This window comes from Panulirus ornatus, chromosome 11 (assembly GCF_036320965.1).
Source record: "Panulirus ornatus isolate Po-2019 chromosome 11, ASM3632096v1, whole genome shotgun sequence".
Taxonomy (NCBI): Eukaryota; Metazoa; Arthropoda; class Malacostraca; order Decapoda; family Palinuridae; genus Panulirus; species Panulirus ornatus.
In genome coordinates, this window is record NC_092234.1 from 13,408,298 (window position 1) to 13,425,850 (window position 17,553).

At 35.8% G+C, this 17,553-nt stretch overlaps 1 protein-coding gene across 1 annotated transcript in view; it reads right to left on the reverse strand.

Moving 5' to 3' along the window:
* Positions 1-229: 229 nt before the first annotated feature.
* Positions 230-17,553, reverse strand: part of LOC139751284 (RAB11-binding protein RELCH homolog) — a 72,680-nt gene continuing 55,356 nt past the window's right edge. Inside the window, exon 11 of the mRNA XM_071666605.1 lies at positions 230-14,997. Within this exon, the coding sequence (XP_071522706.1) occupies positions 14,829-14,997 (169 nt within the window). The 3' untranslated portion in view covers positions 230-14,828. The remainder of the gene's footprint in view (positions 14,998-17,553) is intronic.

Below are 17,553 nucleotides of genomic sequence, written 5' to 3' on the forward strand. Positions count from 1 at the left end.
GTAGCTTGATAATGTGGTTGGAACATTGTACATAAGTGTATATTTAAGTATATGTATAGTGATATGTGCACATAAACAAGTACATTAACAATTAATCATACAACACTAGGACCCCCATAAAAGGGGTCCTATGCACACAATGCTGGTATTCTATCAATTCAGATTCAAGTTTTCATGTAAGAAAGAGAAACGAATACATTTGCTGTAAACAGGGTTAAGAATACTCCAATTACTAACCGTATATATAATCAAGAGTATATTTCAATTAAATTTTAAGAAACCAGATATATATCTCGGAAGGCACAAGTTCTGGTCAGCTTGCTGAAGTTCTGAATTACCTAACTTGATAAAACAAATATTTGAGTGATCTCTACTTGAAACATACTTTAGATCTTGTCAAGACATATTCTATTTAAAAACTGTAGAGGTCACTCATATAAATTTTGTTAAAGTTTTCAGAGTCCCAGCAACCTCATCATAAAGCACAGACCTTGCACACCTGGAATGTTGCTTCACAGCCTAAAAAATATAAATTGTACATTTTTGTGCCATACTTTAATCCTGTACATAAAACAGAAGATGTCATTCCATTTTACCATCTGAAAAAGGTAACCTGTATTTCCAGCAACATCAAAGGCAGCAATGTATTAAAATAGCCTTTTCTCTGAATTCAGAATATTTCTTTCATACAATCATACAAACAATAATAACTGCTAAAATGAGCTTTGAGCTCAAAAAACTATTTCTTCCTGCTAAGATGGTAAGTGAACAAGGGGAAATGAATAAACCCTGCTCCCTTCAAGATAGTAATTAAGCAATATCCCAATGGTTATCAATGTGTAAATGCATCATCTGTTCCTAAAGTAGAATAACCTTGCATGAACCCCTTTTCACCATCGTCTACCCAGTAATTCAATAACCACACTGCAATTCCAAAACTCATTTATCTAGACAGATACATCCAGCTGATTCCTTCCCCCAAAAAAAATTTAAACAATACTACATGAGGTAAAGGAAGAGAGAGGGAGGGACAAGGGGAAAAAAACATAGGAGTCCTACTTACAAGCCTCCATCATAGAAAGAAATGACTCACTAGAGGTTCTTACTCTTCTTCCAAACAAGATTCAGCCAATGAGCAAAATACATGCGAACATCACCAGGTATGGAAAATATACATGTGGCGTACCTATAAGGAAAGGTGCCAGTTAGGTTCTTCAAATATAAATAAGAATCTGATTGCTTTGTTTTAAAATGAAACAAAAAAAAAAATCAGCAAAAGGAAAAAAACAAAGGAGTCCTACTTACAGGCCTCCATCATAGAAAGAAATGACTCACTAGAGGTTCTTAATCTTCTTCCAAACAAGATTCAGCCAATGAGCAAAATACATGCGAACATCACCAGGTATGGAAAATATACATGTAGCGTACCTATAAGGAAAGTGCCAGTTAAGTTCTTCAAATATAAATAAGCATCTGATTGCTTTGTTTTAAAATGAAACAAAAAAAAATCAGCAAAAGGGGTTGTGACTAGAATGCTACCAAAAACTATCCCATGAGTTAAAAAAAAGCTTGTATATCTTAGGACTTTGTAACTCCTTGGTAATTTCTGGAGGGATTTAAGTGAGATTCAAACCATACACCATTCAATTTATATTTGGTCATGTTCATGTGGTATGACAAAGTATTTTATTGTGTTTTGAGCTGTAACAAAGGTGAAAACTAGATGTTAACAAGAAAGTAGGCTAAGGTTGTTTGCTTTCCCCTGAAATTTAAAAATAGGCCCCTTCTAAAGCAACAGATCGATTTCCCTTGTTAGCCAGGTTGAGTGGTGTTCTCTCTTAAAGATTACATTAAAGTCCTTCCCTAAAGCTCATTGCAAAGACAGGTAACAACTGTAGCATATGACAACACCATCAATGATGGTCAGAAACGCAAGAACATCATTTCAGCCACCAATATTCTCAAATGCCCCCACCTACTACAAACAGCACAATAACAAAACATATTCAAACTGTAATGAAAAAAAGCAAAACAAGAACCCACTCTACCCACTATAGATAAGGTAATGGTGTTTGAAAGGAGGGCCAAATGAGATAAATAAATGCTGTGAAATTAAGTGCAAAGTTAGTTCAACTATCGAATGATGTCAGAGAATTTTAATATTTGAGACTGGTGCAGTGGATACAAAGTAAAAAGGAAGGAAAATAAATAAAAAAAATAGAGCTGCCAGGGACCAAGGGGTTGGAAACACATGTAGATATATACAATTGAGCACTAGGGCTAAAATTGTAATCTTTAAAGATCTTTCATTTTATCCTTGTGTTAGGTTTATGCTAATCACTTTATTGCTTAAAAAAGTAAAAGCAAAATCTAAAAATTAAGCAAGTATTTGTAATTAAACAATGTTTAAAAAGTAAAAGTCCCTTCAATTAAGACAATTCATGAAAAAAAAAAAATTTGGAAAAGATGGATGCTAATCCTGTTTTAGAAAATAACCAAATCTGACAGCATACCTGATGACTAAAACTCCACAAAAGACAGAATATTACAAATGAAACAAATTGCACCCCATACATAATTCATGAGATGAAAGCACACTAAACAAATCATCAGTGATAAATGCAATGAAACACAAAAGAATAAAAAGGATCCTTGACATACTGTATGAAGAAAACAGACCCTATCTTTCCAAAAAATGAACAAATAAATAAATATCAAGCTCCAACGAAAGTCATGGATGAATAAGATACTGTGAAAACAATAGCCTAACTTGTTGCTGGGTTGATTTTAGAGCACAAAATGGGCTACATGCTTTCATCCATGTACAATCAATAATGCTGATTTCGTGATTTGGTCATTTAATACAGGAGAGACTGGTAAGCTGGGGGTATGCAAAAAGTCATTCTTCCTTATGAGGAAGCCAATGGATTTACCCACAAACCACAACTGGGATACTGCCTATATATTACACCGTGCCTACTGATCAAATCCTGTTTGAAAGAAGTAATTTATTTGCTTAAGTGTGAATTAAGATCAACTAGTATGTATGGCTAGTATAGTGCAGGAAAGTTAACTAACCACAAATCTCCCACAGACAGCCAGCCTTAGAATCATATTGTCTTTATAAGCATGATCTAAAAACTAGTATATCCAACAGCAGAAACAGGCACTTTTTACCCTGGATATAAAATCAGGTTTAAATATCTGACTTCTTGCACATCTCTAATGAAAAAAAAAAGAATTTAATCACACACTGTAATGGAGTGTAAATATTCATCTACATTAAAAACATGGCTAATGCATATATTGCACTAAAAAAGATAATATCACTTTTCCTTCAACATGATATGCTACAAAACAAAGGAGACTGATCTGAAAAAATTTTTTGCAGTGCTACTTTTGTAGTCCCGTGTTATGCTACATCAAACACGATGCTGCTCTAATACAGCTGTTGCTAGTGCAATGCTATCTGGTAATCAATGTTGAACAACAATGCACCGCAAAGGATTACCAAACACCATTCTTTTTGGGACGGACACGATTTACATGAAATAGCTAATCTAGATATACACAGACATTAAGTTTACAAACATTCATCTTGTTTACAAAAATTGATAACTAGTTTTCTATGACGCTTACTGGAAATAAGGTTGATTCCACAAAATGCTCCAAGCACCATTTGTAAACTAATCACTAAGATAAAATAATAATTTCTGTAGGGTTTACTAACAATATATACTACGGCTACTATTTTCATCATAATCTTTACAAAGAGATTCCAATCCATAAAGTGAAGTGCATAAAATCTTAGGTGCCATGCAAAATACAATTTGCATGACATGTCAGCACTAATCTTTATTTCATTTTCAACTAAACAGCTCTAAAAACATAATCCACACTGCACTCTGCTAAACATGCAAGAACTGCTCTCTGGAAAAACACAAATTAATTATATATTACACAATAAATAATTTATATTCACTCAACACATATCACAGAAAATACAGACTAAGCAAACTGTATGCTTAACTAAAGCTTATATATTACCACAATCTTGAAGACTAATGATTAGGACTTTGACAGCAAGCAGGCTACTTGCCTGTCTGGAAAATACTGAACTCCCATTATGACTATTCTGATTCCTTGCAAAGATATCCATAAAATGATGATACTTTTAGCAATTTTCATTACCTATCTGAAGAAAATAGTAAGTCTAAGAACAAGATCTCATGGCAAAAACCTTGATAATGTATTATGTGGCAACCCAAAATCCAGGTTTTGAAACTTTCTCTAATGTCTAAACTAAAGTTGCACCATACTCAAATGTAGAATTCAAATTATCTGCTACTGAAATAGGACTTGTCTGATTTCAACTTCCACATTAATCACCTTAATTTTTTTCAGAGGATGTAACAGATATGGATGAACTTTTTAAAGATAAAGGTCTACACTGCAAACCTGATACATGAAACTACATTAAAAGTGCACAAAATACATGCAAAAATAAACAGGGGCAATAAGCAACATCCCTTTCCCCATTTATAACTATTATCCAAGTTTCTCAGATTTTTCAAACAGCACTTCTGAAATCATTAAACAACAGGACGAATCAAACCACATTCTTAAGAGCCTTTCACAATATAACCCAACTGGTACATGGTAATAGCTGTTTACACAAACTATCTCCAAATATCAAAGGATGTAAATGACTGCTAGAGAGGATGTGTGCAAGTGGGTCTATTGTTTATCTGTTCCTGATCCTACCTTCATAAGGAAGGAAAACCAATTCAATAATATACATCAATACAGTTTGACACCATTCTTACAACCAGCAGTTCTTAAAAATATTTCAATACTTTTTCAATTGCACTTCACTAATAATGAGGTAAAATAAGCCCCCATCCATGGGACCCCACAATACAAAGTCTGACAGCCTAAAGTTAACACCTGCTTACAAGTTCTTCTACTGTGAAATGGAATCCTCCCTTGAAAGAATATTTAGCTTAATCTCGGGATTAATAATAACAGGATTATCAACTCTACTAATAACACAATAATTAAATGCTGGCAAATCCTCAAGATATCACTTGGGTCTCACAAGTGTTAAACATTGCAATGAAGCCATACTGCAGAAACATGATCCATTTTGCTGGATCTCTGGAAAATGAGATACTTTCTACAAGAAATACCCTGACACAGTCAGAGAGGACCCTCTCGCATCATAATATATTACAGTGGAAGACATAACAATAATTTTCTTCCTCCCAGTGGCTAAGTGATTCATACTGAAGGAAACCCTTAAAAATATGCAATAACTTTATACACTTTCCTTTCATACAATAAGGTGGCACATACCTTTGTAGGAGTATACTAACAGCTTGGGCTAGTGACCAGCTTAAAAAATTTATCAAACATTCTCTCAAACTACTTCAACATCAGAATTAAGAACAGTTAAAATTAAAAATATTGCCTAAACAAAAAAAAAAAAGGAAAGTCTGGAGTACAAAAGAGCATAAAGATTAACCAAATTACATCAACTCATTCAAAAATGACCTGTGTCCCTATCAACAAAATGTTTTTCAAGTTATCAAACAAACTGATGATATTTGGAAAACTCTGGGATAAAACTACTCCCACACCCTCATTATTCTCTTATGTAAGTGGCAGCAGATAATAAAATATTTCTTTCCGTAACTAACAGCCTTTTCCACAATAGCAAGTATACATATATTTATACATACACAAACATGTACATGTTCATACTTGCTTGCTTTTATTCATTCCTGGTACCATCCCATCCCACAGGAAACAGCATGTGAGTAAACCATGGAAAGGTCTGTGGGGCCTGGATGTGGATAAGGAGCAGTGGTTTCGGTGCATTACACATGACAGCTCGAGACTGAGAGTGATTCTGTATTCCTGGTGCTACCTCACTGAAGCAGGGGATAGTGATGCTGTTTTCCTATGAGGCAGGGAAACGACAGGAATGGATGAAGGCAAGCAAGTATGAATATGTACATGTGTATGTATGTAATGTCTGCATATATATTTTATTTGTTCATTTTGCTTTGTCGCTGTCTCCTGCGTTAGCGAGGTAGTGCAAGGAAACAGACGAAAGAATGGCCTAACCCACCCACATACACATGTATATACATGCACGTCCACACACGCAAATATAAATACCAATACATCTCAATGTACACATATATATACACACACAGACATATGCATATATACACATGTACATAATTCATACTGTCTGCCTTTATTCATTCCCATTGCCACCTCGCAACACATGGAATAACAACCCCCTCCCCCCTCATGTGTGCAAGGTAGCGCTAGGAAAAGACAACAAAGGCCCCATTCGTTCACACTCAGTCTCCAGCTGTCATATGATAATGCACCAAAACCACAGCTCCCTTTCCACATCCAGGCCCCACAGAACTTTCCATGGTTTACCCCAAATGCTTCACATGCCCTGGTTCAATCCACTGACAGCACATCGACCCTGGTATACCACATCGTTCCAATTCACTCTATTCCTTGCATGCCTCTCACCCTCCTGCATGTTCAGGCCCCGATCACTCAGAATCTTTTTCACTCCATCTTTCCACCTCCAATTTGGTCTCCCACTTCTCCTTGTTCCCTCCACCTCTGACACATATATCCTCTTGGTCAATCTTTCCTCACTCATTCTCTCCATGTGACCAAACCATTTCAAAACACCCTCTTCTGCTCTCTCAACCACACTCTTTTTATTTCCCCACATCTCTCTTACCCTTACATTACTTACTCGATCAAACCACCTCACACCACATATTGTCCTCCTCCCTACAACTCTATCTACAGCCCATGCCTCGCAACCATATAATACTCTTGGAAGTACTATTCTGATGCCTTCAAACATACCCATTTTTGCTCTCCGAGATAACATTCTCTCCTTCCACACATTCGTCAATGCTCCCAGAACCTTTGCCCCATCCCCCACCCTGCAACTCACTTCTGCTTTCACGGTTCCATTCACTTCCAAATCCACTCCCAGATATCTAAAACACTACACTTCCAATTTTTCTCCATTCAAACTTACATCCCAACTAACTTGTCCCTCAACCCTGCTGAACCTAACAACCTTGCTCTTATTCACATTTACTCTCAACTTTCTCCTTTCATGCACTTTTCCAAACTCAGTCACCAACTTCTGCAGTTTCTCACTTGAATCAACCACCAGTGCTGTATCATTGGAGAAAAACAACCTACTCACTTCCCAGGTCCTCTCATACCCAACAGACTGCATACTCACCCCTCTCCAAAACTCCTGCATTTCCCTCCCTAACCAACCCATCCACAAACAAATTAAACAACCATGGGGACATTACACACCCTGCCACAAACCGACCTTCACTGGGAACCAATCACTCTCCTCTCTTCCTACTTGTACACATACCTCACATCCTCGTTAAAAACTTTTCACTGCTTCTAGCAGCTTCCCTTCCACACCATATGCTCTTAAGACCTTCCACAAAGCATCTCTATCAATCCTATCATATGCCTTCTCCATATCCATAAATGCTACTTATAAATCCATCTGTTTTTCTAAGTATTTCTCACACACATTCTTCAAAGCAAACATCTGATCCACACATCCTCTACCTCCTCTGAGACCACATATATTCATACTTGATCACTGTTTCCTGTGTGAGCAAGGTAGCACCAGGAGCAGACGAAGAAAGGCCACATCCACTCACATCCATTCTCTAGCTGTCATGTATAATTCACCAAAACCAAATCCTTGTATGGAGTATTGCTCTCATTTAGGATGGCTCTAGCTCTGTATATTTACTTGACAGAGAGGAATCAAAAACAATCTGACTTATCTCAACTCTCTCAGGCCAACTTCAAAACTTGACCCAATTGTCCTATGGTGCAATGCTGGTTCACTTTCCCTCTTTTATTGGTATGACGATGGATTTTAATTCTGAGAGCTGGCTGCTTGTGTGCCTCCACAACTAGCAAGACCATGCAATACTCAACAAGCAGGTGCATCATGTAACTGGCAACTCAGGAGTGAGCTGTTCTGATAACTGTTCCTTTCCCTGCATCGAAGCTTTGGAACTCTCTACCCTCTCATGTCTATCCCAATAACTATATCTTGACACGTAAAAGACACGTTTTTTCACTTCCTATAAAATTCAAAAATGCTTTCCCTTGTCTATCCTTTTTCCCTTTTATCAACCTCTCTATATTTCAATTAAGGAACAGCCTTGACACTGACTTTTGTCCATGACTGGAGCATCCAATGAAAAAAAAATATATATCTATCATTCAAATTATGTCTGATACATTGCTTTAGGATGAGGATGATTAATGTTTTATGTCTTATGTGCACAGGAAAATTCATATTAAATTACATTCTTTTAACTTCAGAATATCAAACTAAATTATTTAGATTCAAATTCTACTGGATTCTTTTTAAAAAATGCTACTCACATACAGAGTCCATGTAAAGCCGACTTAATTTTACTCTCTCATGTTATATACACCTTCTCCTAAAATTAAAGTGATCTCATCCTTCTCAAAACATTTCTGTTGCTGACCAACTCTACATCATTTTTTGATGACCCAAACGGCAATACTCAGGGCATTCTGAAAGCTGTTATGGCAATCATATACTTAATTTGACTACTGTCTGCTTGCATTAGAGAATAGATTTATTTTGTAAATGAGCACTGCATTCACAACAATACTTGTATATACAAAAAATCATATGTAAGCAAGTATGAAAAATGAAAAATATATGGGGATAAAATCAAATATGACATTTTTGAAAAATAAGATGGAACTACTAAGAACATGTTCAAAACCCCAATATGAGGTTATAAAATGAATGTAACCAAAGAAAATTTGTCACCTTAAGAATGGTCATCGCTTTAATTTCTCATGGTACTATGGTATTTCCAGTAACTTGCCCTATTTTCCCTTAGGACTCTAGGTGTAGGGATCTGTGAGTTCCACTAACTATCAACATGCCCACCAAGGTTGGTACATTATCTACAAATACTTTATCATCATATGATGGTCAACAATGCTCATCCAAAATGAAACAAGTGTCTACCAAGGTTAGTATCATCCACTTGTGCTATATACCTAAAGACTTTTTGACCTTTATCATTATCTATTGAAACCTAAGTGTTTTGGCCAATTAGTTTGCATTCTCTAGCAAATTCGGTTTTTCATATCTTATAAGAATTGGCATAAATCTTTAAGCAAATGAAATTGCTGTATCATCCTAAAACTATAATTCATTAAACTTATGGCAATAAGAAAGATCAGAAGTTATATGTAATGATCTGAATAGAACGTTATCCACAGTCCTCATCTTCATCAGTGGAATCTTTGGGAAATATATCTAGCAAGTTCCAACATCACACAAAATAAACACATAGTTATCAAAGTAAGTTCATTACTGTGATAATCATATGGTCCCCATAAAAGTTAAACATATTTCAACTGAATGTCTAAATTACTTGACAGAAAGAAATCCATATTTCATATTAAAAAATGATGATTCTAAAGGTATATAGTTCTTTCTTGGAGTGCTCCAAGTCCAAAATTCTATAGGCCTGAATTTATGCAACTCCTCATTAAAACTAGGTCAAATAGAGTAAAACTAAAATCCTAAACGATAATGACAAATGTAACAACAGATACAATCTTTGTTATAGTCGTTTTAGTTTTGGCAACAGAAAAATCATTGACACTACTTGTTTACCATGATGTGGATCAAACTTGGTACACTATACAAAACCAGCCAAGTCATAGCTGAGGAAATTACTTCCTTGCTGAAAAGAATGAGCTATGAAAGAAATCATTATAGAGTTTGTGAAGAGACAAACCTTGAGATAATAATATGCATATCCTGTAATTGATGTTGAGGCTACTGTAAATACAAGTTCAAGAATTCTGATAGTTTTGACATGTATGAGAAAGTTTTAACCTATCTACATGGCTGGCTAAAATCAAATTGTACACAATGACAAGATATTACCATGTTTAGCCTGTATCTTCACTTCTACTGTACAACATAAATTGGATGGATACTCCTGTTCTTGAAACCATCAACCAATAGCACACCCAAATTTCATTCCTATCAGTTATCACAGACTGTAACAGTAAATTTGCTTACACCAATTTGCATTGCTTTTTCTAATACAAAAGATTACACCCTGAGAGAAAAAACTATTACAACATTTCTCAAATTCAATTATTTTTCACTGTACCAATCCACAGTTGTACATTCAATTGTCTATAATTTTGTCACATGTATAATACAATTTACATTAAAAATTGTACTCACATACTGTATAAATGAATCACTGCAACACTTTCATGTGGAAATTATACTCTCATAACATAAACAAAAGTATTAATATATTCTTTAAATTTTTCATCAATTATTGTAGTATCTTAACAACCAACATGGAAAGGGTGTGCCTCAACCATGGAGATCTTGGGTGAAAGATAAAAATGAGAGAAAAAAAAAAGAAATTAAATGGAGCTCCAAAGGTATTTCCAGACTTGATTCTTCAAAGAAGAAAGGTTATATTAAGTGAGCAAAGCCAAAAGAAGGAAGAGAATTCCTTAGCATAGTGATCTGAGGGAAGGAGGAAGAGGCACCATAACAGCTAATCCTCAAGTAGCCAATCTTTGCACAGAAACTGTGGAATGAAACACATGTCACAGGTACAAACCTTGGGGGCGGGGACACATGCAGACAGATCACAAGAACAATAGCAAAAATAATACTTAAAGAATTGAGAGTGGGTAGCATCATGGTGAAGTACGGAAAGGAATGGCTGTACAGATGTGATGTAAGAAGAATAATCAAGACGGATGGCTTTTGATTTCACTCGAGTCAATAGAATGGTGGAAGATGAGCCATCCCAGATGTGTGAGCATAATTCCATACCTGGGCGAATAAAACCCCTTTAGATGAAACAGTTGCTCACGAGAAAAATAATTATGGCACCTATACATCATTCCCAGCTCTTGGAACAGACTTTGTGATATTAATCACATGGGGTATCAGGGATATACTGGAAGATCCAGTTATGTTCATGTTTTATGTTATTACTGGACTGAATTTTGTCAACAACTGCCCTTCCTTACTTTTCCAATGACCTGTCCACTCCTACATCCACTTCTTTCCTTTTTCACCACCTTCCACCACAATTTCTTATTTTGTTCAAACTTTTCATTCAACTTTCCTCCAAAATCTTAAACTCTTTCTTTACCTTCCTCTCTCAGATTCTTAACATTCTGCTTACGCATCTCATGTTCTTCCCTCTTCCTTTGCTGAGCTTCCACTTATACATTCCTTTCGTGTAAACTACCACATGCCTTCTTTTTCTCTTCCATGGCATTTCTAATCTCATCTGTCCATCCTTTTATTCTTTCTCTAAATATTCAAAACATATTCACACTTCATTGCATTCCTACATAAACTGCACTTTCATCTGAGCTTTCTGTCACCTTTCTGATTCATCTTCCTGATCCTCACCTCCACAAGAACTGCAAAATGATCAGAATCTCCAAAGAATCCTCTCAACTCAGGCACAACCTTTCATCCACAGCCACAGAGTCAATCAGGTAATTTCTCATCCATGTATATCTAAGGATCATCTTATGCTGAAAAAAAGTATCTGCAAGGAATAAACCCCTCTTAACAAAGACATTCACAAGATAACTTCCAAATTTGTTTACTCCTGGCACTCACCATTTACCACCTATCTTGCCAATAAAATCACAACCCACCTTCGCATTCATATCACCCATTACAGCCACCTTTCTCTCCTCAAACCCATTAATACAATCACTTAAAATTCACCAGAAACACTTCCTTTCATCTGTACCTTGCACAGTCCTCATATTTACATGCGCATATGCACATACCCATGCTTACTTCACAATTCCAATCTTTACTTTCACCCTCACTATTCTTGATCCATTCCATCCATGCTTTGTAGCACCCTTCCATACTCTCGGACGCAGCACAACTGCAAATCCTTCTTTCCTCCTTCCCCGATAATTTTCATTTATTCCCATCCATACCACTCACCTTTACATGCCCTCTGATAACATGCATTAATCACTTTTATCTTGACTTCATACGCCTTGTCCAAGGATATGGTTATCCCCAATCCCCTGCACATACAAACTATACTTTTTAAATTTGTTCACAAGCTTCCTCCTACTCTCACAAGTCATCCCTTTAATCTTCATGGCCATCACCCAAAATCACACATAACTTGTGCTCCCTGGCATAGCTGATGGACTCCAATGCCACTTCTTATCCTTTAGTGCCTCACCCGTGACAGGACATTGGCAGAGGGTAACTCCCATGCAGTGTTTCCCAGAGGCAGCAGGGCTCTCAGCTTGTCCAATAAACTAAAATTTCAGTACCATTAAGTGTTTGTCTGTTTGAAAAACTACTGCCCTGATGGACTTGGGCAACACCTCCCCCTTTGGTTCCACAACTAGGTGTGTACTAACGAGGTCACCACAAGAAGGCAGGGTGAGGCTTGGACACTAGAAAACTTAAGTATCCCCTCGTAGCACTCAATTCTAATTTTGTCATCCACTGAGTTCTCTACTACAGTAGCAGCACCTCCCAACCTCAATGGTTATGATGCAGCCACAGTTCAGCAATCGAGTCCTATAAGCATTGAGTAGGTGATATAAGGTAAAATAATAATTGGTGAGAGATCTTTACCTTTCCCACTAGATAATATGTTTGATGCAGAACTAGGTGAAACATGGCAGAATACACAGGAGTTTTGTATGTTGCACACAAGTAATCTCCTGAAAGCATCATAAATCACATTCAAACCCCATCCTTTTAAGCTAAACTGTCTCATCACTTTCTCTCTTAGATAAACAATTACTTTAATAACTTAACTGCATACTCTGGAGCACAAGCTGATAGCACTATGGAATAACTGAATGAGCAATGACTACATGAAATACTAAATTTGGTGTAGGCTTAAGACTTCTAACAAAATAAATCTATTACATCTGCATTATACAAAGTAGTAGTCAGAAGAAGTGTATTTTCTGATGTGTTCAAACATCAATACAGAAAAGACACTTTGCTCCAGTAAAGTATATTAACAAATAAGCAAAATCTTTATTAAGCTGGTGTTTCCTCTTTTACTTACCAACAATAACCTGAATTATAACTAGCAGTATGCAAAAAAAATCACACTGTAGCTAATGAGCAGTAGGATACAATATCAAGCTTATTGGCATGAGCAGCTTGATGAATCCTTTACGCTTTCATTCCTATCTAGTTGATTTGTACAAATGATGATATGATCAGTTTTCATAATCACAGTCACTAGCCCTCACGTGATAAAGAATGTTTATGGGGACAGTACATGTTAATTACCATCTAATGACCAATTCTAACAAACAGAACAGGCTTATTTAAATACTCTTTAACAAAAGTAATGCATCAAATTTTGTGTATGCTGATTAAGATTTTTACAAAATTAAAGTAATTAAGAACAACTAATTCATCACTAAAACAAAAAGTTCAGAGGAAAAATAAAATAAAATTGACAGAAACTGAAAAAACTGAAAGTAGAAAAAAAAGATAAAAACAAAAATAATACTCTGAACTCGGCAAAAAATTGCAACAGTAAGTGAGGATTCCTGGATGTCTGATATAAATAAGATAATAAACTGAAAAGTTCTATTCATTTATATCAAGAAAAAATTTCTGAAGTATATTCATACGAACTCATAATGCTCACAAGTAGGCTAGGCTAAATCATATGCATATCGTTTTCATACCAATTATCTTACCAGAAATCTAACTCGATTTATGTAAAATCCTGTAAATTATCTTCTTTATACATCATGTATAACTGAATGGCTGCTACCAAGGATTAAGCTGGTAGAAATGTGACATAAAACATGTGAGGCATCTGCTACTTAATTTTCAGTAAGTAGCCACCTATCTACCATGCATTTAAGTCATGTTGTCTCCATGCATTCAAGTACTTCTTTGGAAGCATATTATATAACATGACAAGACACAATATAAACAGAAATATACAGGGTGTGGTAACTCTCACAAATACACCCTACCCTTCATTACTTAAGATTATAATAGGAGATATCTATACCAAAAATGTCATGAGGACTGGTGTCATTTGAAATGACAGGTATTTTCATATGAATAAACTTTTATCTAATGCATAAACATATTACCCACAGCATGTTATAGCTCAAATTAAAGAGCAAAACATGCTCTACCTGCAAAAGTATTCTGCAAGCAGCAGAGGAGCATGCAATGGTGGGACAAAGTTTATCAAACTGAATTAGAATCCATACTAGAATTTTTGGATGGCAACATCATTTGTTGGGTACCAGTGTAAGACCTGTGTCTGCAACTTGAATTTTCATATTTCAAGATACTTTTTCAAAAATTCACAAACATTCCCACAAACTATCACCTAAAATGAAAAACAGAAAAGTCTCTGGGTAAATTTCAAGGGAAAAATCATCATGCCAAATAAACCTCTAAATGCTACAATCATCATTATAAGGAATGAACAAGTCACGATCTAAACATTTAAACACAGAATCATTTCAGGCAACTGTTTGAAGAGTTACACCAAACATTATTCAGATCCATCTCACCAATCATATTCTATCTCCCAATCAAAGGTACGAGTTATCAATCATTTTCATTGCACAATCCATTTCAAGTAATGTCATATGGTAAACTCAAATTCATATTACCTGATACCAACTTTTCTATATAACTATTTTTTCTTTAAGAATCCAGGCAAACTGACATTGATGGCTTGAGCCCTGGCTTGCAAGGCATTTGCAGTTGGGCGAGAAGCAAACATTTTGCTCATCTTGTTTCTCATGTCATCTACTCCAGGATGGACAGGCAATGCTCCACTAAGGGACAGATTGGATTTGCGTCTGTAAGGATAAGATGAAGTGTACAATCTGGTTTTGACATGAAATCTTGAAGTAATCTTTTCAACATGTACAGTATCTGCCTTACATCAATGTATGATATTCTTTTACTAATAATCAGTGCCACTAGTGAGTCTTTTACAATCAGGTAGAAGCATTCACTCACTGATGTATCTGAACAAACTTCTACATACATCATCCTACTACCTCATACCCATTTCACATCACTGACAGTCAAGACAGTTAATAATATGTATTTACTGTCAATCAGTGCCACTGTTGAGTCTTCAACACTCAAGTGAAAACATATTGTAGTTCAACACTCAAGTGAAAACATATTGTAGGTGTTGTATTAGGAGAAGATTCTACACACACTGTTCTGCTTTTGATAAACTCAATTATATATCATATGCTGACATAATATTCTGCAAACAGGTGCTTTTACTCCTTTATAAAACAGTGCATAAATACTATTACAAGGGATCTACGGTTACAATATGATTATCAAATCAGAGTAATCAATTGTCAAAAAGCATCAACCATATCAACTACCACATAGCTATATATCAAGCATACCCTATCAACCCTAAGGAAGCAAATTCATATTCAACATTATAGGCTACAGATTCATTAAGAGACAGGTATCGAAACAGGATGAGAGAGAGAGAGAGAGAGAGAGAGAGAGAGAGAGAGAGAGAGAGAGAGAGAGAGAGAGAGAGAGAGAGAGAGAGAGAGAGAGAGAAGAGGAGAGAGAGAGAGAGAGAAAGAGAAGAGGCGACAGTAAGAGAAAGAAAGAGGTGAGACAAAAGGGGAAAGAGAAAGAGATAGATTAACCTCCCAGCACATAGCAAAGTACATTTATCATCCCAGCTATTATCTTACGCATGTTAAGAAGAACACTAAATACTGAGCAGGAGAGATGAACTCTATACAAGTGAAGGCCTTAGCAAGAATCCATATCAATTGTTCTCAAGTAGCTTCTTCCCACTTCAATGTAGCATCTAATATTCAACATTTCTATAATCCTAGTTATAAGTTATCAAACGGTCTTGAGTTTTAATGTTTCAAATCAACATATATGACAACTGTAAAGCTATAATGTATTACAAAGCTCTTTCATTAAAAATTGTTAACAATAAAATCAATGCTCGACAGATCAAATAAAGTCATGTACATATTTCAACACACATGTACTTATAAATAAATACTCATAATTTGACAATACAAGAAAAACACTGATATTCTCAAAAACACCAACACACATCACCATGAGTTATCGTGACTATACACATAAGCAGCAAAACAAGAACCCAGGGACAAAAAGTGGATCAATAAGATACACGAAAAAAGGATAACAAAGACAGCACTGCAAAAAAGGCAACAGACCTTTAAACTGAAATAAAAGCAAAGGCTCATTCATTGCAGCTTGGAGAGCTGCCCATCTGTTATCAACATTACTTACTTTAATTTCTCACTTTACTTGTAAAACTGCCATTAACACTTCTGTGGCGTCTCTATCTTCCATGGACGTCTGGGAGGGGTGATAAAACCTTACATTTAATGGATTTCAGTTTTATTTCTATGTTTGTTGCAGGCTTCTAGTTAACAAAAAAGGATTAGGATTTGCAAATTCATTCAATAAAAACTAATGCACAAGAAATAAAACTGATAAAAGATTCTACACAGAAAAAATTATGCTGATTTTATTAAAGAATTCCAAAGGCTATTCTCTCAATACTAAATAATGCATGGCGATTATTTGGCAGACTTTTCCCCTCAGCATAAGTTTCCTCTAGCTGTCTTCAGTTCTTTTATGAATAGTTGCAGAAGTGTACGCACTGAAAGATAAGGTTATACACATACTTGTCATCCTTCGCAAATGCCAACAAATATTCCAAGGGAAAATACTAGGATGTATTCCAACACCATCCACTAGATCCCCAATTACCCCTGTATGTACATAAAGAAGTAAAACACCACACTTCGAGCAAATTCATATACTGTACAGTCAGCAGTAGATTAACTGCCATAATGTGCACCACTGTATATATCTAAGTACAATTCAAGAACAAATCTGCCAAATCTATTTCATCACTATTTTTTAAGAAGACCTAATCATGATTTAGGGTCAAAAGTATATTATCATGATTGTATATAGCCCTAGCACCTCATTTATGGGGCTCCTACAGCTTAGAGGCTGTTCTACACTCAGAAGTGGGAAATTGATGGACTATCTTAAGAGCAAAAAGTTCAACAAGATTATACTTTTTTCACCAAATGACAACAATACAGCCTTGTCAAAGGTGATTTTTCACTTGTAGTATCACCACAAGAAGGAAGAGTCTAGTAAAACAAACTCCATAGAATAAGGCCCTGAATAGAGAAGGTAAAAGGATGTACCTAATCTATTCCGTTAGGTTAATACTGAAGTAAGTAAACACACACACACACACACACACACACACACACACACACACACACACACACACACACACACACACACATCCCAGTGAAGGTGTTATGTCCTGGAGATCTGTTGGTCTAGTAGTCCGTTTTAAA